General features: G+C 36.1%; 1 protein-coding gene across 3 annotated transcripts in view; it reads left to right on the top strand.

Moving 5' to 3' along the window:
* Window positions 1–13700, top strand: part of GYPA (glycophorin A (MNS blood group)) — a 30868-nt gene extending 17168 nt beyond the window's left edge. The window contains exons 2-7 of one of the 3 annotated variants that reach the window (XM_003258012.3): window positions 2459–2557; window positions 3267–3359; window positions 4294–4332; window positions 6083–6168; window positions 8264–8342; window positions 11616–12832. In XM_003258012.3, the coding sequence (XP_003258060.2) occupies window positions 2459–2557; window positions 3267–3359; window positions 4294–4332; window positions 6083–6168; window positions 8264–8342; window positions 11616–11632 (413 nt within the window). In that variant the 3' untranslated portion in view covers window positions 11633–12832. Of the gene's footprint in view, window positions 1–2458; window positions 2558–3266; window positions 3360–4293; window positions 4333–6082; window positions 6169–8263; window positions 8343–11615 lie in introns of all 3 variants that reach the window. The other 2 variants (XM_012507946.2, XM_012507945.2) reach the window with 2 other exon arrangements.
* The last annotated feature ends 8198 nt before the right edge of the window (window positions 13701–21898 follow it).

Here is a 21898-nt window from a genome sequence, read left to right as displayed (position 1 = left end):
TCACTTAACATCTTTTATGAATAAAACACTATTCTCATGCTGAGAAGATTCAAAATAATGGGACATTGAAGTCCTAGGAACAAGTTTTATGTTTCAGAAGAGCCCATTTGGTATCCACAGGGATAAGAAATGTGCACCCTAAATGTAAGTGGATTACACTGAACTGAAAGGTGTAAAGAAGGAGTGGAGGATTAAAGAGAGAAGCATGGAGAGGATGAAAGTTAGAAATGGAAGTGACGAGCACACCTGAGTGAAGGATGAGAGCTTCGCTGCTTTTTCCAGTTGTATTCCCATGTAGCTGAGCCGAAGGCTGATCTCAAGTTTATTGTTACATGCCCATTTAAGGCTTCTGGCCATTAACACTTTTGATTTTTTTTGGCTTGTTATTTTACTAGCTATTTTCATAACACTTTCATAGCTAAATCTATTTTACTCAGATTGTATGCCTTTTCAAAAATAGACGGTCCATATTCCATTATCTAGAAATAAGCTGAAGCTCATATCTAACATTTATTAAGAGAGATGGATTATTTTTGTTCATTAGTTATCTTTGTAAATAATTTTTACATACTTTAGTTGACTCATAAAGATGTTTCTTTCTGTAATTTTAATCTTAATATTTGTTGAACTTCAAAATCCCTATCACCAGGTTATTGTTTAAAAGCATTGGTTTTGATATTATCTTAAAAGCCATTATACCTGAGTGCTGAAAAACTTAGAAACATTCAGTAATTGTTTTGCATGCTATTTAGTGAATTCATATGGCAATCGTTTATACACACATGATGGAATCAGGTGGCAGGCCAAGTTAAAGAGCAAGGCCAGAAAAGAACTTAAAAGAGAAGAGAAAACACAGACAGTTTAGGAACAATAGATCATGTCTTCTCCATGATTTGGAGGTAAACTGATTACCTATCAGCTGATAAATAGAGGAAGGTTTTAGAAGTCTTCGCTTGGGTAGACTAATGAGAGGTGTCAGAGAAGACGTTTTCTGTTGTTTGTGGGTTCTCCAGGAAACTTCGAGCATTCAGCTGAGGGGCCAAGTTGGCTGCCTCTGAGAAGAAGCCCTACCACCTCCACTCCATTGCACTTGGGTGCCATTCCCCTCATTTGAATGTCTCAAAGAGATGAGCAAAGGCACATCTACAGAGTTCAGGGTACTGACGTTTATCATAATGATTTATAACTCTCAGAAGAGTGAAAAACACATGAATGCACAGAATAGGAGACTGAAATAAACCACAGAACATTCATACAATGGAATACTTTGCAGTCATAAAAATCTTCTCATAGAAGAATATTTGACAGCATAGGGATATCTGTGGCATATTAAGTAGAAAGTCAGACTTGTAAACATTATATACATACCTATATATATTTAAACACCATGATCCCATATTTAGATATAACAACTAAAAGTTCAGATGGCTGTATATCAAAATGTGTCAAATGTTCAACCTTGCGTAGGCTGACTGTAGATGAATTTTATGTTATTCTTTGTGCTTTCTTGTAGTTCCCAAATTTTCTTTATTGAATCTATATTACTTTTGCAATTTAAAGAATTTAATTTATAAAATTTTATAAAATAACTTATAAATTTGAAATGTATTGCATTTAAGAATAAAAAGTGTTTAATTACAAAAATAATTCACCATTTATTTAATGAGATTTTAAAAGGATATATGTGAGTCTACATTCTGATTTCATGTTTGCATGTATGGTTTTTTGTTTTTTTTTTGAGACGCAGTCTCGCTCTGTCGCCCAGGCTGGAGTGCAGTGGCGTGATCTTGGCTCGCTGCAAGCTCCGCCTCCTGGGTTCATGCAATGTAATAGTGTTTTATTATTGTTTCCATTTTTATTGAAGAAGTAAGATTGTCCCCAGCAGATGGAGACACTGAGATATGGGACAGAACTTTTGTTCTATATAATTATTACACGCTTCCACCTTTCTTAGCATAGACAGTTTCCCAAATGCAACTTCAAGTTACCCCTTTATAAGCATAATAACAATAATACCCAACATATATGTAATGCTTTTTATGTGCCAAGTACTATACTAACACATACACATCACATACACATCACATACACACACATACACACACATACCACATACACACACATATTTAAACTAATTTTGTTCTCACAATGACATTTTGAGTCAAGTATTATTATTGTACAGATGAGAAAACCAAGGCACACTTTATCTGTAAACCTCTGCTATGCAGAAATTCTGGAGGGGCTTCTGGCCCCTTAATTTTAAAATAAGGCCAATAATACAATGCTTACCACATAGCAATTCTCTAAAGATTATGTAAGGTATATATATATAAAAGATATGTAAGTGCTTAGCTCAGGGACTGGAGGGATGTGAGAGAAGTTTGTCTTTTGCGATATGCTTTATGGTCTGCTCAGTCACCTCATTCTTAATCCCTTTCTCAACTTCTATTTTATACAGAAATTGCGAGCATATCAGCATCAAGTACCACTGGTTTGGTAATGCACACTTCAATCTCTTCTTCGGTCACAAAGAGTTACACCTCATCACAGACAAATGGTTTGTTTTCATTTTTATTTCTAAATTGTGGCTCCAAAACCATTTTTGTGATGCAACCCTATTTTAGGAGACCTGTCACTGCAGAGAAACTGACAAACACTGAGACATGCGAGCTAAGTAGACACAGCCTACTAAGTAGACACAATTTCTACTACGGAGGAATTCTTGCCTCTGAAATATCTCACAGAAATAATACTGTGAGTTAAAGAAATTAAAACAATGTGGCAAAGCACAGAAATGATGCATGTGACCATGAAATAGTGGGCCAGATAAAGGGGACCTAATAGTGCGGTGGTGCGGAGGGTCTGTGGGCAAACTGAGTTCAGCTCAGACCCGGGCTCAGCTCTATCCCAGCTGCTGACCCAGGGTGAGTTGCCCTGCAGGGTTTCTATCCCATTAATTTTAAAATGGGGCCAATAACACAGTACTTATCTCACCGCATTTCCCTAAAGGCTAAATAAGAAGATGTATCTAAAAGTTACTAGCTCAGAGCCTCACACATTCTCAGTGACTGATAAACAATAAGCAAAGCTGGGTGCTGAGATAAGAGTAACCTGGTGGCAGTCTCTCTTGTTAGTTTTCAGGGGAGAAGAAGAAATTCTGGAGCTGCTGCTGGGAGGGATGTGGGAGAATTTGTCTTTCATGATACGCTTTATGTCCACGCAGTCGCCTCATTCTTGTTCCCTTTCTCAACTTCTCTTACATGCAGATAAGAACAAATGGTACACATATCCAGCTCATGGTGTTAATGAAGTTTCAGAAATTTCTGTTACAACTGTTCACCCTCCAGAAGAGGAAGACGGTATGTTCTTAGTTTTAAATAGTTGCCCTGGAGTCATTGTTGTGATTGAACCCTATTTACACAAGGTGTAACTCATGACAGTTCTCAAACCTTCGTGACAGAAAGCCCATCTGTTTTACTCCAAAGCCCATATAGCACCCACAACTATTAACTGTGACCAAGAAAGAGAAGGCAAGCCCCAATTAGCCTTTGTATGTAAAGCCTAAAGAATGAAAAAATAAACCTGAATCCTCAATCATCAAACAACATAGTATATACTAAGTAATTTGTAATAATTAAACTCTAGAAAATTGTGTGGCTTTGGTAGTAAGAGAGCTTCATGACATAAAATGGCAAGTGGAGACAGAGACAAAAGTAAGATGTGGACTGAGAGGGAAGGTTAGCACAGGTGGAACAGTAAGGCATTCGTACTATCAATTGCTACTGACATCGAATCCAGAGAGACTATTGACAAAAGTTCAAATGAGACACAGTAACAGTTTAGATTCAGACAGTGGCTGTGGCATAAATCTGGAAAATTGATAGCCACATGACCCCTCTTTGCACGGGACTGGCATCTCTGTGGAGTAATGGCTCCATATGCCTCCTTTCTTCTCATTATTTTTACATTTTTTAAAAATGCATTGCTTCTTGTGGAAGTCAATAAGTGATTCTTCCAATACTTTCTCATTCCTTTCCCCTCAGTTATGAGACAATTTGCTTATTTCTCATCCATGAATACTTGTTGGGTCATTGAAAGTAGATACTGAAATTACTAACGGCAAGACTGACATATTACCTCATAAATTTTACTAGCTAGGTGTTGAAAGTTGACCAACAACTCTCAAAATATGATGAAGAAAAGGAAACCCACAGAACAGTTTGATTCCAAAATGATTTTTTTCTTTGCACATGTCTTACTTTTTTGGACTTACATTGAAATTTTGCTTTATAGGAGAATGGAGACAACCTGTCCATCGTTTCTCTGAACCAGGTATGTTAATATTTGACAAAGAATAAAAGTCATTCCATTTTAAACTATCCGTTGCTTGTTTCAAATGCCTATGTTGTTAACTTTATTCATACAAAATTGTAAAGGCAAAGAAAATATTCTCTTTTTAAAATTAAAATTAGGGCATTTCTTATTTTTAAAAACATTTTGGGGGCCAGGGGCAGTGGCTCATGCCTATAATCCCAGAATTTTGGGAGGCCGAGCCTGGCTAATTGCTTGAGCCCAGGAATTTCAGAACAGCCTGGGCAATATGGCGAAATCTATCTCTACAAAAAATACAAAAATTAGCTGGGATGGGGCACTCACCTGTAGTCTCAGCTACTTGGGAGGCTGGCTGAGGTGGGAGGATCGATTGCCTGAGCCTGGGAGTTTGAGGCTGCAGTGAGCTATGACTGTGCCACTGTACTCTGGCCTTGGTAAGACCCTGTCTCAAAAACAAATACATAAGTAAATAAAAATAAATAAAAACATTTTGGAAATAGAAATACATAATTTGGTAATAGTTTTTCTCTTAAGTTAGATGTTTTACCTTTCTAACCAACCCTAAGTACTTGAAAAAAGCCTCATAAGAGCTTATAAAACAAATGAACTTCCCTCTTCCCTCATGTAAAAAGCAAGGCATTTAAAATCATCTAATTAACTGGTACTGTATTTCAAGGGTAAATCTCAGCCTTGATTCATTTTTGGCCCAATGCAACCACTTAGGGACCATCTTGACAACCTCTGCTGAAGGGACATCCCTTCCCCTCACTTGAATATCACTGTGTGTGCTCATTTGCTATTCTGCATTCTAACCCTCCCTTCACACTTGGCTGTGTCCACGGCTCACAGGGTAAAAAGCACATCATAGAACTTCATCACTATCGCATACATTCAAGCTAAGTGGTCAAGAAGGCTGGGCAACACCAGCAAGAGGAAATGCTACTTTTACTTTTTATCAATAATAGCACTTTTGAATATTAATTAGGCAAATAAATGAGCCATTTTACCTTTATGTCTAGCCTTCCATTCTATTTACTTCATCTGGAAGCACTACAAATATGCTATAAATATGGAAATATCTCTTACTTAATTGATTTCGATTGTTTCATTCCCAACATATAAATGACTTAAAAAGCATTTTTAGTGACTATATTGGAGACTATGCATAAGAATACTGTGGAAGGAATAAAGCTTAGAATATAGATGACCTGCATTATAGTTATAATTCTACTTTTAACTAGTTGTCTGACCAAGGCTAGGTTAACCTGATTCAGCTTTTCTTCATTTGTAAATTGTTTATACCAGTTTCTTTCCAAAATTATGATTCTATGATCTGTCCAATGCTCTTTTATATGTTAAGACATTATTTTCTCTCATAACTTCCAAACTATGGGAGAATTTGTGGTTTTTTCTCCATATCTGAATAGAACGTCCACTGAGTTCTTACCTACAGTTACACTAGTGAAGAACGCTGGGTCTGGAATCAGAAGTCTCAGGTCTTATTTCTGTCATCAACTATTTGTGCGACCTTGGACAAAAGACTTATCATTCACAGTCCCAGTTTCCCACAAGGTTACTGTAAAGCACACAATTTTAAAAAAGACAAAATACACATAATAGTATACTAATTGTACTTTCTATTAAAAGGCAAGGTGACGTTAGGCTGATGTTATCTGTCTTATTTTTCAACAGCTATGTGATCATTTATTTCAGACTTTCATAATTTTGCTGTTCTCTTTATCTCCTGTAGTGATAACACTCATAATTTTTGGGGTGATGGCTGGTGTTATTGGAACGATCCTCTCAATTTCTTACTGTATTCGCCTACTGAGAAAGGTGAGAATTCAGTTTTTAATTTTGCTCTAAATACCAATGTGAACAGCTCTAGGAGGGTTTATTCCTCTGAGTTCAGTTAAACTCAAAAGAGAAACAGAACTGCATAAAATTCCATCTTTTTCAACTGAACACACAGAAGTCACTGTGTTTCTCTAGCAGAATTTTTTTTTGCATTTGCCCAATTAAAGGGAACCTCTAAATATAAATCTATCCCACCATTTTCCCAATAAAAGATCTCTCTAAGTTTTTGTCTAACTTGCTTTCACATATTTTGATGGATATTGAGGAAATATTAAGATTCTACTTACAGTATTTACCCTATTAGTGTATAAAATATTTAAAATAATATATTTACATATGTTTAAAACTTTGGGGGAGGCCAAGGCAGGAGGATTGCTTGAGCTCAGGAGTTTGAGACCAGCCTGAGCAAAAAGGTGAAACCTAGTCTATACAAAAAATACGAAAATTAGAAAGGCGTGGTGGTGCACATGTGTAGTATCAGCTATTCAGGGGGCTGAAGTGAGAGGATTGCTTGAGCCTGGGAAATCAAGGCTGCAGTGAGCTGTGACCATGCTACTGCACTCCAGCCTGGGCAACAGAGTGAGACCCTGTCTCAATAAATATATAAATAAATAAATAAAAATAAACAAAATAAAACTTTTGCCTTTCTTAATTCTCACATATTCTGAAACAGATTTTTCAAATTTCCACCTATGAATTCTTAACATCAGTGATATTTTAATCATTAATGCTTTTTTTAATTTTTTTTTTTTTTTTTTTTTTTTTTTTTTTAGACAGAGTTTCCCTCTGTCACCCAGGCTCAAGTGCAAAGTGGCGCAATCTCTGCTCACTGCAGCCTCTGCTTCCCTGGTTCAAGTGATTCTCGTGCTTCAGCCTCCGCAGTAGTTGGGACTACAGGTGCGGGCCACCATGCCTGACTAATTTTTGTATTTTTTTAATAGCAGAGATGGGGTTTCGCTGTGTTGGCCAGGCTGGTTTCAAACTCCTGGCCTCAAGTGATCCACCTGCCTTGGCCTCCAAAGTGCTGGGATTACAAGCACGAGCCACCATGCCCAGCCCACTAATGCTATTTTTAAGTCCATACAACACAGCTTACAGAAGTGCATAACTTTTGCTATCACTTTCTATTCACGATATTTAAGACACAATATGTGTGTGTGTATTTATGATGCTGTCACTGTCTCTGTAATCCTAGATCAGAAGTACTTAGTCACATGAGACTGGTACAGTTGTGTTTTCATTCATCCTCTATTCTTAATCTCTCTTTGTGATTTTTGAGACCATAACCACTATATAATTCTTTTAAAAAGGCTAACTGAGAGGTGTGACAGCACTGCAATTGTGGGGCCATCAGAAGAAGAATGATAGTAATATCTACATTAACTTCCTTTGCCTCTTTTCTTTTTTAACTGCTTCTAACAGTTAACTTCTACCATCATCCAATCCTATAATTGATTTTCATTATTCCATGTAAACATATCTTCCTTAAATAATACTTTTTGTTAATCAAAGAAAAGTAACTGAGAATGCCTACTCTTGCATGAGATATTTTGTAAGGACTTTAATATAAGATAATTTTTCTTGCCTGGAGTATAAAAGAGAAAAATCATCTTCTTACATGGGCATATATGGCAAAGTGGGTTGTCTTCTCTCTGTCAATGTTCTAAAACCTGAAAAAGTCAAGGAAATATTTAGTTGGCAAAGTCCAGAGAATTTTCTAAATGTATATGGATGAATTTTGTCCTGGTCAACATGATGCAGAGATCACACACTTTATTTTTATGTTTATTTTTACTTTCACTATTTATTACAGCAGGGAAATATGTAAGTATCAGTGTTTGAGGTGATATTTCTCCTACTGAAATACCAAATACGATAGAAGAACACAAATACAAGTTTAAATCAATGCTTATACTAGTAACTAGTAACAACAATAATAACAAGATCTCTGCAAAGGGGATTTCAACCAAAAAAAAATTTTAGAAAAAAATATTTTTAAGCTGAAGCATTTTACTTTTTACTGTCTTAAGATTAGAAAATTGTGTTATTAATATTTTCTGATATTTCTTCATAGAAAAGCCCATCTGATGTACAACCTCTCCCCTCACCTGACACAGACGTGCCTTTAAGTTCTGTTGAAATAGAAAATCCAGGTTGGTGTTAATATTTGCAGTTCCTTTTGACTTGTAGGAAAAAAAAAAAAACTAGTGAGTTACTTCTTTCTCATTTGAGGGAGGAGGAAACCAGTTATGATTCATTTCTATTCTATTTCATTAATTCTACCTCTTTGATTTTTTAGAAATGTAAGTTTGTCTGCAGCATAGTGAGATTCTCCTTTGGACACAAAGTGTTTTGTTTTGTTTTGTTTTGTTTTTTAAACTCAATCAAATAGTAAAAGCAAAAGAGAAAACCAAGTGTACTTCTTATTTCCCAAACTGCATAGTTATGTGTATAGGAGACTCTATGGTCAGTGTGGTGTAGCATAGTGTAATAGCCCCAGATCTGAAATCAGACTTGGATTTGAATCCACGCTCCAACACCTAGTAGCTGTGTAACCCTGAGCAAGCTACTAAACCTCTTTTAATATGGGGATAATGATAGTATCAACCTCACAGAGTTTAATGAGAATTAAATGAGCTACAACCGGTAAAGTATTTAAAACCATTCGTGGCCATCATAAGTCCTCATGCCTGTTAGCTATTATCAATATAGCACTGATATCAATGCTATATCAATATAGCATGTTATCAATATAGTGTCGTTCCCAAATGACCTCCTGTGCACACTGGCAAGCCATCTGGCACATGCTTTCATCTCCACTCCCAGGTGCTAAGCAGATATAAAACATGTGAAAGTCCATGGATATATTTTGTTTATCCAGAACAGTATTAAACCACATAGTGCTTTTTGAAAAGAACATTTATTGTCAACCTTTAAAAGTGGGAAATTGTTACATTTTAAAAATCGAGTATTGCTATTCCTTTGGGGAAAAATGTAAACTCCCAAAATGCTGAGAGCCTTCATACCAGCATGAGACCAATTCCTAAGAGCTGAGTAGTGGCTGCTACCTCTACTGTTTGTCTAAATCCCTAGCCAATTGCATTTGTTTTATTCACCGTGGCCCCTGGTATGAACTCACTAAGAAAGCAAATAGTTCCTATTAAACTTTGCCTGAAGCATAAACCCAAATGACATCTATTTTGGGAGATAGTTACTAAGAACAAGTCTCTGGAATGAGCTTTATTTCTCAAGCAAAAGAGATTTCATTCTGCCTTCTACAAAATCAATTGATTTTTCTCCCATAATTTTCAAAAATCATGACAGATCAGAGGTCCTGTATGCTTCTGGATTTCAATTTTAACCCTGGACCAGTCTAGGTTTTCTGGACTTCAGAGTCACAGGACACAGAGTTTTAAAGATCCGTCACAGCTACACAGGTTATATGCAGGATTTGCCGCATCACATTATCATGTGAATTCTTAAAGCTTAACAATAATCGTTTCATAAGTTTATAATCCTAAGAAGTTCCTGCTATGTGGAAATGAATGGCATAGATATGATTCTCAGCTAAAAGGATTAATAAAATCCAATCTGCAGATACTTGAAACAACGGAAGTTTTTGAGTCATATGCCAGATTCACTTCATTTACTAAGGTTATCTTGTTATTGGACTGGCAGCTGGAACAAGTATCTGTAAAATATTCATTTTATCTGCATTCTGCCTTGTTCCACAAAAAAGTCTTGAGGCAGTTTTTTAAATGGAGCAATTACAACCTAAAGCCTATTTTTCAAACTGAAATTTATATACACTTTTAGTTATTTATTCTAGTGACAAATTTAGTGTTTAGTGTTTCCCCTGCCATTTTTTTTCATACAATCTTAAGCATCTCAAATGTTTGGGACAATTTAATACACCACAGTGCATTAAGATGTCCTTGTAGTTTAATTCAGTTAAGTGCAACAAACATTTGCTAAATGCATACAGTGGGGTAGGCACCACACTCACATTAGATATACCAATATGAGTCTTTGTCCTTCAGAAGCTGAGAGACTAATGGAAAAAACAGAACATCATTGCAGTGAACAAGTTCTACAGTAATGGAGGCAATAGCTCCACTTGTCCCACAGACTGGGACAGGTATCAAAGGCTTCTGGAGATGAAATCACCTGGGATTAGCCTTAAAAGACAGATAGATATTACCTAGGGCAGGGTAGTTTTAGCAGAAGGGCAGCCTGAGTGAGTAAAAGCATGGAAGACAGAATATGTTTACTTAAAGAATTGTATGCATTTCCACATTAGCTGGATTGCTGCTTTGGTTCTCTGTTCACGTCTCAAATATGTGTAATGGCAGTGGAAAGTCAGAAGAACCAAACTTCAGGCTCGTTTTATTTCCCCACATTTGTGCAAGTGAAGTTATTAGATGTCTTAGTATGTTAGTGAGACAAGTTATGAATTCTGACTGCACCTCACAGAAAACATGGGAAAACACATTATTAAAGATTATTTAAAATGCTTTAGTCCTACTTTTATAGAATATGGCTCTAAATTAGTTTATAAGCCGAAGGCATAAGAGGTTAAAATGACAGTACCGTCTCAACAAGAACTAATGATGTTAAGGAGTAATTAAAGTATAAATTGTTTTAACCCTCTAAAAGTGCACATGATCTGTGATTGGTGAAAAATGAGAATAAGCGAATCTGAGTCAGCTGCCCACTGAGGCATGCACATGTGACCCACCAGCCTATTTCCCACAGGAGAATGTTTGAGATGCACAGTTCCCATGGTGCCCAAATAGAAGAAGACTGGAAAAGCTCTGCTTCTGGAAGAGCAAGGGCTCCCCTCTCCCTTTCATGCAGTTTCTAGGAGCAACATAAATTCAACCTTCCAACCAGGAAAAGTGCAGCATTGGGTTTACTGGAGAAAACTAGCCCAGTGCCCTTCTTTTACACCCTAGAACCAGAGAGGAACTTGGCCATAAGCTTTTGTGCAGACTTCTCCTTGGGGGGAAAAAAAGGTCATTATTAAAAAAGACATGACAGACTTAGAAACATGCCTTAAATTTTAACATGCATATGTGATTCAACTTATCATTTCCTGGCTTCACATTATATTTTGCCTCTATACAAGTTTGGCTGTTAGTTTCTTATCTCTGTAGAAACTAGGAGCAGAGCAATTATATTTATTCTTTACCTAAGGCCTTTAGAATAGATATTCTAAGAAATTCTGTATTTTTCTTTACACAAAACTTTACGATAGAGCTAATATGTAAGGAGAGTCCTTTCGTTTCCTACTAATTACATTCAAGGACAACTCTGCAAGAATGTAGAATCCTAAAATGTATACTGTGCATTAATTTCCTGTTGTGTTTAAACATAACTATGTCTCATATTTCGGTCTTGTATTTTTTTTACTATAATCCTTCTAGAGACAACTGATCAATGAGAATCTTTTCACCAAACCAAATGTGGAAAGAACACAAAGAAGACATAAGACTTCAGTCAAGTGAAAAATTAACATGTGGATTGGACACTCCAATAAATTATATACCTGCCTAAGTTGTACAATTTCAGAATGCAATTTTCATTATAATGACTTCCAGTGACTCAATGATGGGGAAAAAATCTCTGCTCATTAATATTTCAAGATAAAGAACAAATGTTTCCTTGAATGCTTGCTTTTGTGTTAGCATAATTTTTAGAATTGTTTGAGAATTCTGATCCAAAACTTTAGTTGAATTCATCTACGTTTGTTTAATACTAACTTAACCTATTCTATTGTATTATAATGATGGTTCTGTCAAATGAAAGGCTTGAAATACCTAGATGAAGTTTAGATTTTCCTCCTATTGTAAACTTTTGAGTCTGGTTTCATTGTTTTAAATAAACTAAGGGGACACTAAAGTCCTATCATTCATTTCCTTCATTGCTGAACAGGCAAGATATAATATTACATGAATGATTACTATATTTTGTTCACACTAATAAAGCTTATGCTCAGAAATGCCATACACACACACACACACACAAACACACACATTTATCATTTAATGCATAAATCAACACAAAAGGTTTTCTCATTAATATGAAATATTACATATATATAAATGCCATATTTAAAATAATTTGTCTAACAGTAGAACTGTGTCACAGCACTCACTGAGGCTTGCATTCCACTGAAAGAGTTATTTGTGTAAGTAGAGTATCCTGGGAAGGAAAAGAACTTATGACCTTTCTTTATAACAGAAACCCAACTCTAAATTCAACAAGATGTGCAAACTGGACATGCAGGTGAATATTTTAATAGGTTACTATATGTTCTCAATTAAATTCTTTAATCTGTCCAGTCCCAGTTTCTCTTATTAATAAAACCTTGGAAATTGCTTTAAACCATTTAAAGGAAATTTCTAGATATACAGACTAAGGACTGTGACTCTACAGCTGTTACTCATTTGTAGTGAAACTTAAAAAGCAAAAACGAAAAACAAAAAAGACCTTCCTGTGATACTTTATTTCTGAACTAATAAAAATCTATATGACTTTTTATTGTTGTGTGATAACAAAGTAAATTTTTTGTATTTTGTATATTTTCAGGCCTGGCAACTGAAATTTACCTTTTAATAAATTAAAAAATCTAAATTTTAACCTACTTGTACATTCAGAGAGTGTTTTTGTACTAAATTGACTACTTAAAATAAAGAATGAGACTAAGAAGGGAACATTTCTGTTGATACATGTTTTTTAAAAGTAATTTTAAGAGCATTATTAGGTTAATTTAATCCAATTAATGACCCAAATGCCAAGGTAATTTTAAATTTACATTTTTAATAAAAGCAACATGTTGAAACAAGAGAGGGTGAGATTAACCTTTTCGCTAAAGTAATTTACAAGTCAAAGACAGGAAGAGATCACTGTGAATGTGCCTTCTTAACCAGAGCTACAGAATTTAGTGAATAATTAAAGTACAAATTGCTTTAACCTCCTTGAACTTTTCCAAGCAATTTCTCTGTACTTCTGTATATGAATGTCTTAGTCAATTTTCTGCTATATAACAGAATACCACAGACTGGGTAATTTAGAAAGAAAAGAAATTTATTTTCTTCCTAGTTCTGGAGGCTGGGAAGGCCAAGGGCATGGCACTGACATCTGCCTTGTTTCTGATGAGAACCTTCTTACTGCATGATAACAAAGCAGAAAGGCAAGCAAAAGCGTAAGATGAAGAGAGAGGAAATGAAGCCAAACACATCCTTTCATCAGAAGCCCATTCCCTCTATAAGGCATTATTCCATTTATGAGAATGGAGCCCTCATGACCTAACTATGATCTTAAAGGCCCCTGCCAACACTGTTACAATGACAATTAAATTTCAACAAAGGTTCCAGAGGTGACATTCGAATCAGCAATGAACTTTTCATAGTAAATTTGGTATTTGACCATTTCCCTTGTATTTTTATAATAAAATCAGCAAAATATTATAATACAGAAATCTTTCCTGTGAAGATACCATGACCCCATGGATGGCTCATATTGGATTTCTTGAAATTGGGGCTGGGATGGGAAGGTTTGGTGATGCTGATTATGGAATTGTACTCTTCAGCCTGGGTGTTTGCTTGTGTAATTGTGAGCAAAAGGTCTAAATGAGGGAAAAAATGAATGGAGAAGGCTGAGAGGCATTGTGAAGAAAGAATGACCTTTTCTTGCAACAGAAATTTAACTCTGAAAACAACTCTGAATGGAGAGCCAAAGAACAGCATGGGCAAAGGGGTATTTTGGTGATATTGATACATAGCGATTGAAGAATAGCCTTCTGGTTTATTCTAAACATTTATCCTATCAAACGTAGCAAATTTCTTAGAAGAAATCCTAAAAGCCAAATGTTATTTAAATAAAAATAAATAAATAATTCGACCCAAAGTGATGCATAGGCCTGTTACTGTGTCAACCAGTTCTAATGCATTTATGCATTTATGCCCTCAGCTGTATTTAGGGGGCATGTGCATTGCCAACTGCTAACCCACTTTCAGCATCTAGATGTAAACATATCCTCTGAATCCTCACAGCACTTAAACATATTTCGTAGCATTACTACAATCTGAATTCCATACCCTTCTTAACTATGATTCATTAAGAGCAAGAACTTTAATTCATTTTTGTAACTCCTGAGAGGCTTAACAAAATTTGCTTTTATTTCATGAAGCCTTTATTAATATTTAAAAATGGCATGATATACGGTGACATCTTAAAGGTTTCGTCTGGCATGGCGTGGACAGAAAATCAGATTTGGAGCCAGGATTTGAACCCTATTTATTCACATAAGTTTGGTTTCTTTATCTGAAATATGAAGATTAGAATAACTGCCTTGCAGAAATGTCACAAGATTTATATATTTATATATATTTATACAGAAAACTGAAAAACAAGAACAAACTATTAATATCAGTCCAAAAGGAAAAAAATTTACATCTCTCATGTAGTGAGAGATAATCCTCATGTCAGTCATGTGCAACTTTTGCAATTCTCTCCCATATCTTCTTAAACCTGAAAAGCGTCTAGTTTATTTATATGTTGATGTAATGTGTAGAGTGATATTCTCCACAACTGTTTCCCTCAGGCTAAAGCCCCTGGATTTTTTTAAATTTTGCATAGAAACTAAACCAAGATTAATCCATAAGGAGGAAGCGCACAAATGCTTTTTGATGGAAAGAGGTATATTACAACAAAAGATGACTCAAACATGATTATATACAAAACCTGCTTTTGTATGGGAAAATAAGCAGCTTTTCAGAACGAGCCCTAATTTATCTTCAAAGAATGTAAAAGTCCTTATATTGAATTTGTATATAGCTGTAGAGCTTAGTATTAAGCCGTAATTAATACAAGAGAAAGAAAAAATGAAAGGATAAGCAGTTATGTTTTAAGAATTTACCTGCAAGATACTATATTACTTGTCTGCAAAAGACACAACAGGTAGGTTCTCAAAATAGAAAAGCGCAGTGGCTCACACCTGTAATCCCAGCACCCTGGGAAGCTGAAGTGGGTAGATCACCTAAGTTCCAGACCAGCCTGGCCAACATGGTGAAATCCTATCTCTACTAAAAATACAAAAATTAACTGGGCATAGTGGCTCACACCTGTAATCCTAGCTGCTCAGGAGGCTGAGGCAGGAGAATCGTTTGAACCTGGGAGGCAGAGGTTGCAGTGAGCCAAGATTGTGCCACTGCACTCCAGCCTGTGTGCCAGAGCAAGACTCTGACTCAAAAAAAAAAAAGAAAAGAAAGAAAAAGAAAATAAAAATAATAAATCCAATTATGGAAAAAATACAGTCATAGTTTTCTACCCTGAGTTGTGATTATTCATTTTTAAAAATACATTTATTATTTCTAATACCTTATTTACCCATGAAATTAATTATTAAGAAGTATGATAATATTTCTTCTTAAACCTACACTTAAAATGTCAAAAGTGTGATCATAGAATAAGGGATCTTAAAATTGACAACTGGCTGAGCAGCCTGGGGTAAGAATGATGTAAAATACTTGTGCACAGGTATCACAGCCAGGCCAGGGAATCATGGGAAAGGGAAGGTGAGAGTGCTCATCATCTGACTGATTATGAAATTTAGTATGTGTATGGTTCCAAATTTGAACACCAGAAAGTGATATAGACCACCTGGGATCATTTGGAAGATGGAAAGCAGACTAGGCTGGATGCATCAGCATAACCTATCTGAACATAAAGTCATCACATGAAGGACAGCTGGAGGAGAGAGGGAGAGGAATGGAGGAAGAATGAGAAAGTGAGCTAGGTCCTGAAGAGCTGTGCATCCAGCTGTGCCTAAGCAGACACAACCTCTTCTCAGTTATGGGAGTCAATAAATCACCTCTTTGCTTAAGCTGTTTTTTTTAAATTAGGCTTTTTGTCATTTATAATAGAAAGAGTCTTAGCTAAAGTAATAGAAAATTAAAATAGATGATTGGGCTGACACCTTATAGCCAATAAAGACTGCATTCCAGGTTGACATATAAGACTTAATACAGAATTTACAAAGGAAATGTCTAAAGATTGCACAATTCTAAAACTCTCACCAACAGCAAAAGTATAAAAGTGTAAGAAGCTGGTGACTGAACAAAAGGGAGTGTAGAGAAGAGAGCCGTTCGTGTGTCTTCAAGGTCTCTCCTAAGGAGGAGAGGTGAGGAGGTTCTCCTCTCTTCACTTTGTCAAGAGCTCTAGAGGGTCTTGGGAGAACTTGAATGTGTCCTTGGAATGTCAGAGAATTATGACTCTTATTTTAGAAATCTAAAGGGTAAAAAAATGGCCCCAGTCCTGCCCTGAAAGTATATTAAGGAGATATTGGAAAGCTAGGGATGACAAGCATTCCTACAGTTTTAAGAAGCAGTGAAAAAATGAGTTTCGTGTGGGCTCTACACACAAAAACTGGAAAAAAAAATTGTTCCTGTGGGTTATCTTTGGTCATGTTGACTTCCTAGAGAGGCCAATAGCTTTTAAGAGAAAGAAAACAGAAGTGTTGCCAGACATCTAATACTTTGTTTACCCATGCGGGATGGAAGAAGGATGCATGCAAACAACTGAAACAGACATGGATTTATACAAGCCAAGAGAATATCAGATGAAAAGTCCCAAGTGATGGGAAAATTCTGAAGAACCCTCAAGAATACCTACAAGAGGAAGGTTCAAATGTAAATCTCTGCCAAGAGAAAATATGGGACCACTGTGAAATATTGGTCTAGTCGGACTTTCCTACTCCTTTACCTAGTTTTTTCCTTCCTGTGTTCCAGTGCTAGAGGGTTTAGAAACTTTGAGTAGCAAGATGGAAGAAAAGGAATAAATGCTCCAGTTTGGGGTTGGGGAGGAGAAGTTGACCAGATCATTTGTTTCCTGAATCCAGGGAAGAGAAGAAATACAAACATTAATTTTAAATCAGAATGGAAATGTTGATTATTGCATTGGTATAGATATTTTAATTACAAACTGGAAAGCCATTTGTAATACCTAATGGTGACCAGAAGAGTAATGGGATGTTTGGGCAGAGGAAAAATGCAAGGACCAGGTCTACATAAGACATTTAAAAGGACACAGGAGACATGACTCAAATTATTTCTAATTGAATTCTATGAGTCTTGTTTACTTAATACAACCATTACACAGATAGAAGTATTAATGTAGCAAAAGCATTTGTTGATGACTTAGATAAGGCATAATGGGAAAAAATACTTACACGTTATTAGTAACTGTAAATTGACTCAGAAACAATAGAGCAATATATTCCAAAATTCACAAATTTGTCTATATATTTTTGGCCCAATATTTCCATTTTGAAGAATGTACTCCAGTAAAATTACAAAAAAGTGTAAATTATTATTTTGTAGTTGACTTTACACATTAATTGAATCAATGAATAGCAAAAAGAAAATAACCCAAATGTTCACTAACTTAGTAATGTCTATGTGTCAGTTATAATTTACATATTAGCATATTAAAAAAATAGACTATTATGTAGCCAATTAAAAAGTGGGTGTACACTTTGTCTACAAGTGAAAATGTGTGTAGAAATGAATTTTTAATGAAAAAATAGAAAACATAGTATGATTATCCTGAACTAAAAAAATACGTAGTGCATAAATTTTAAAGCTCAAAAAGAAAAACTTCAACACTCAGTAGTTTATTTCTTCTTGTTTTTGTTCAAGAACTAGTGCTACGGACTTACAATGCAGTACTAACATTTCTGGTTCCTGTTGAATATTTCTAAGCTAGAGCTCTACTTCAAAACTGAAGACCAGAGACATCTTGGTATTGCCCCATGTTCATATCTCATGAAACATATGTTTTTTGGGGTGTGTTTAAACTGTGCTGTGACTCTGCAAAAATAAGCCTTGAAAGCTGAAGGAGAAATGTTTCAAAGGGAAGGAAAGCCAGAAATATCTCTGTTTCCTAACTCAACAATAAGATAACTTAGTTCATATACCTTGGAAGGAATGTGATTCCACTTTTTAAATGTGAAGTGCTTCTAAAACTTTTTTTATATTAAAACATATTAGAAAGACAAATATCACATGTTCTCACTCATATGTGGGAGCTAAACATGTGGACTTCATGAAGACAGAAAGTAGATTGGGTAGATTGGTAGTCACCAGGGGATGGGAAGGAGAGTGGGGAGGGGATGATGAAGGCAAAATAAAGAACACAATTGTGTTTATTACCACTGAGGTGTATCTGCAAAATGGTAAAGATGGCAAATTATATATATATATTTTACCTCAATAAAAATATAAATGGGGCTTAAAACCTAGATGACAGTTTGATAGGGGCAGCAAACCACCATGGCACATGTATATCTATGTAACAAACCTGCACATTCTGCACATGTATCCTGGAACTTAAGGTAAATAAATAAATAAAATAAAAATAAAACAAACATATATATGTCAAATATATCAGTTTGACATAATATTAGGAGCAAGTGTGTAGATAATCCTTCATCAGATTAATACATTTTAATTCATCATTCAAATCCTAGTTTGAAAAATCGGGCTACTTCTCCATTTTAGCACCTGAGGAAGCAATAAGAGAGTGCACTCCCAGCAACAGAAGGCAGAAAAATGTACCTCTGTTGTTTCTCCCTCAAAATAAGTCTGCTCTAGGAAAGAGTTTATTTCTAGAACTGTAACAGTCATCCTATATAGCAATGACCATGGTTCCCACCAGGACTTACCATGTGGTTTGGCTATGTCCTCACTCAAATCTCATCTTGAATTGCAATTCCCATAATCCCCATATGTAGTGGAAGGGGCCCTGTGGGAGGTAATTTAATCATGAAGGTGGTTACCCTCATGCTGCTCACGCTGTTCTCATAATAGTGAGTGAGTTCTCACAAGATCTGATGCTTTTATAAGTGGCTTACCCCTTTGCTTGGCACTCTTTCTCTCTCCTGCCACCCTGTGAAGAGGTGACTTCCGCCATGATTGCAAGTTTTCTGAAGCCTCCCCAGCCATGGGGAACAGTAAGTCAATTAAACCTATTTCCTTTATAAACTACCCAGTCTCAGGCAGTTCTTTATGGCAGCATGAGAATGGACTAATACAACTTATAAAGAAAACCTAAAAGAAAAGCAAATGAAGCCCTCATCTCTCGCTGGGACCATTTGAGCAAAAGATATAGGACCTATAAGTTGCCACATTCTCTGACACATATAGCTCTTCACTTCTAAAGCCAAACAGAATCCTCTAAAACATGATAACCATGTAATCAATTGTTTTTTGAAAAACCTTTAAGAATTTGTTTTTATATACTCACCTCAAGGTTTTCACAAAACTTCCAATATATGGGAGATCCAGGTTCCCAGCTTTCTTCCCTTATTCTTGTTCAATACAGGTACACACCATGACCTCAAGTATCATGTAATTTGTTCACGCTTCTCTTTCTTCCAGTGTACCATGAAAGCCTTGACTGAGGCAATGACAGAGCACCTTCACATCTCACTCCTTCACTGTGTCTAGAATGGAGTCCACCAAAGTGATTATTACATAGACCAGTTTACTCCTTTTGAAATCAAAACTACGACAGACCTAGAGTTTTTTCTCAAGGATTCTGCAGACAGGGAAGTAAAAATAGTTTTCTTGATAATTTGAAGTTTCTTAAAGCAACGTGACCAATGTTGGTTTTTGTATTTCTAGGAATGACTTTTCCCACAATTCCTCCACCAGGATTGAAAACTGGACTTGAAACCTAACCCTTCTGTCTGGTTTCTGCCCACTTGGCTAGCCCTATTCTTGTAAGCAGATACTTTGCTGTATCCTCAAGCTTTGATGTGATCCCGATTCCACACCTACCCAGCCTATTTGCTGCTACCCATTTGACTTTTAGTATTTTCACAGCCTGAGATTATTGTTACTTTGTCCCACCTAATTGATTGTATACAGTATTAACTAGGGCAATTTAAGACCCAAAGCATAATTTTGCTTACACACAAGAAGTTTCTTTCTTTCTCAGCTAATGGTACAGGAATATTACTCTAGGCCTGTGGGGAAAGTGATTATCCTTTATATCATCATTTATGGATCTAAGCTGATAGCATGTAGCTCAAAGCTGAGAATTTTGGGGCATGTACTGTTTTCTCACTAGGTTGAAATGCAGTTTCCTATGGCCAGACAACCAATCAATTAAGAAGAGTAAAGTAATCTGCCCACTACCATACCCAAAACACATTGGTAGAGCTGGGCTAAGATATGGGCAATAAAAATTACCATTCAAAACAGAGATTAATGTGAAACACACATCAGTCATAGGTCCGTAGCAATGAGAGAATCTACTGGGCAAACATTGTGAAGACTCCTTCCCAGGAAGTAGAAGAAATGTCATTGTTCACCATGGCTCTTGGCTTTGCACTTTGAAAGTTACTTCCTTGGTCATTTAATCCTATGGCCACATTTAAGTGAGTGTTACGAAGTGTGCCCTCACTGCAAGCTGTTCAGATTTTGCAACACATTGTCTTATGATGCTAGGTTTGTTTTAGAGAGGAAACAGGCAAAGGCTTTTCAACCAGTCTCATGCTTACTTTGGCAATACAATTCCCTTAGAAACCTGTGATTTCTAATCAATTTGCTGATTTCTAATCAATTTCACTGAGCTACATTTGCCTGACTACACCCAAAATTATTTCAGAGACATAGTTTTAAATCTATTTTTTTGAGCACTTGCCTTTAACTTAATGGCAGCTTCTTTGATGCATGTGAAATAATGGGTGAAGATGAAAACTATATTCTTGTTGTGATCTTAGCCATAGGGCTGAGTTCCTTCGGTTAATGAGAAGCATTGATATGTATTTTGCCTCTAAGCCTTTTTCAGTCTTATCTCCTACAGTTTTAGGACTAGAAGTATTTGGCTTTTCTAACACTTTGATAGCTTTAATTTCTTCTGGAAAATCAGCCAATACCTTCCTGAACTCATTTTTTCTTACAATATTGCTAAAAGCAGTAACAGTCAACAAACACTAAAATGTGGGCTCTTTCTAAGCTCTCCTAAACTACAGATGCAGAAGATACGTAGTATTTTTTCAAAGTTATTGTAGACAAAACTTACTAAATAGCTTACCTCAGCATAGCATAAATAGGCTGCTTTCTAGCATTTATTATCTAATTCTTTATCTCCTGACACCCACATACTAACCTAATGCCATATAGGTCAGGATTTTGTTACAGCACCTGATTTCAAACTGCATGTTCTTTTTCCACTGCAAAAGGATCTGCTAATACTCATAAGAAGCTTCTTGGGAGGCCGAAGCAGGAGGATTGATTGAGCCAAGGAGTTCAAGATCAGCCTGGGCAACACAGCAAAACCCCATCCTACTACAAATACAAAAATTAGCAAGGTGTTGTGGTGCATGCCTGTAGTCCCAGCTACGTGGGAGGCTGAGGTGGAAAAGATCACCTGAGTTGGGGAAGTGGAGGTTGCAGTAAGGTGAGATTACACCACTGAACTCCATCCAGCCTGGACCACCCAGTGGGACCCTGTCTCAAAAAAAAAAAAAACAAAACAAATTATTATAATAAAAAACATGATACACACCACTGGTTAGGTACCACCAGTCCTCTAGCAGTTGAGCTGAGGAAGAGAGATCATATTCAGCTATGGGTTTCAAGAGGACTTAAAGCATTAGAGATTAGAGGGAGGCACTCAGACTCAGGAAAATGTGAAG

This window comes from Nomascus leucogenys, chromosome 7b, assembly GCF_006542625.1.
Source record: "Nomascus leucogenys isolate Asia chromosome 7b, Asia_NLE_v1, whole genome shotgun sequence".
Lineage (NCBI taxonomy): Eukaryota > Metazoa > Chordata > Mammalia > Primates > Hylobatidae > Nomascus > Nomascus leucogenys.
Note: the sequence above shows the minus strand (reverse complement) of the source record. Positions and strands in the feature narration are given on the sequence as shown.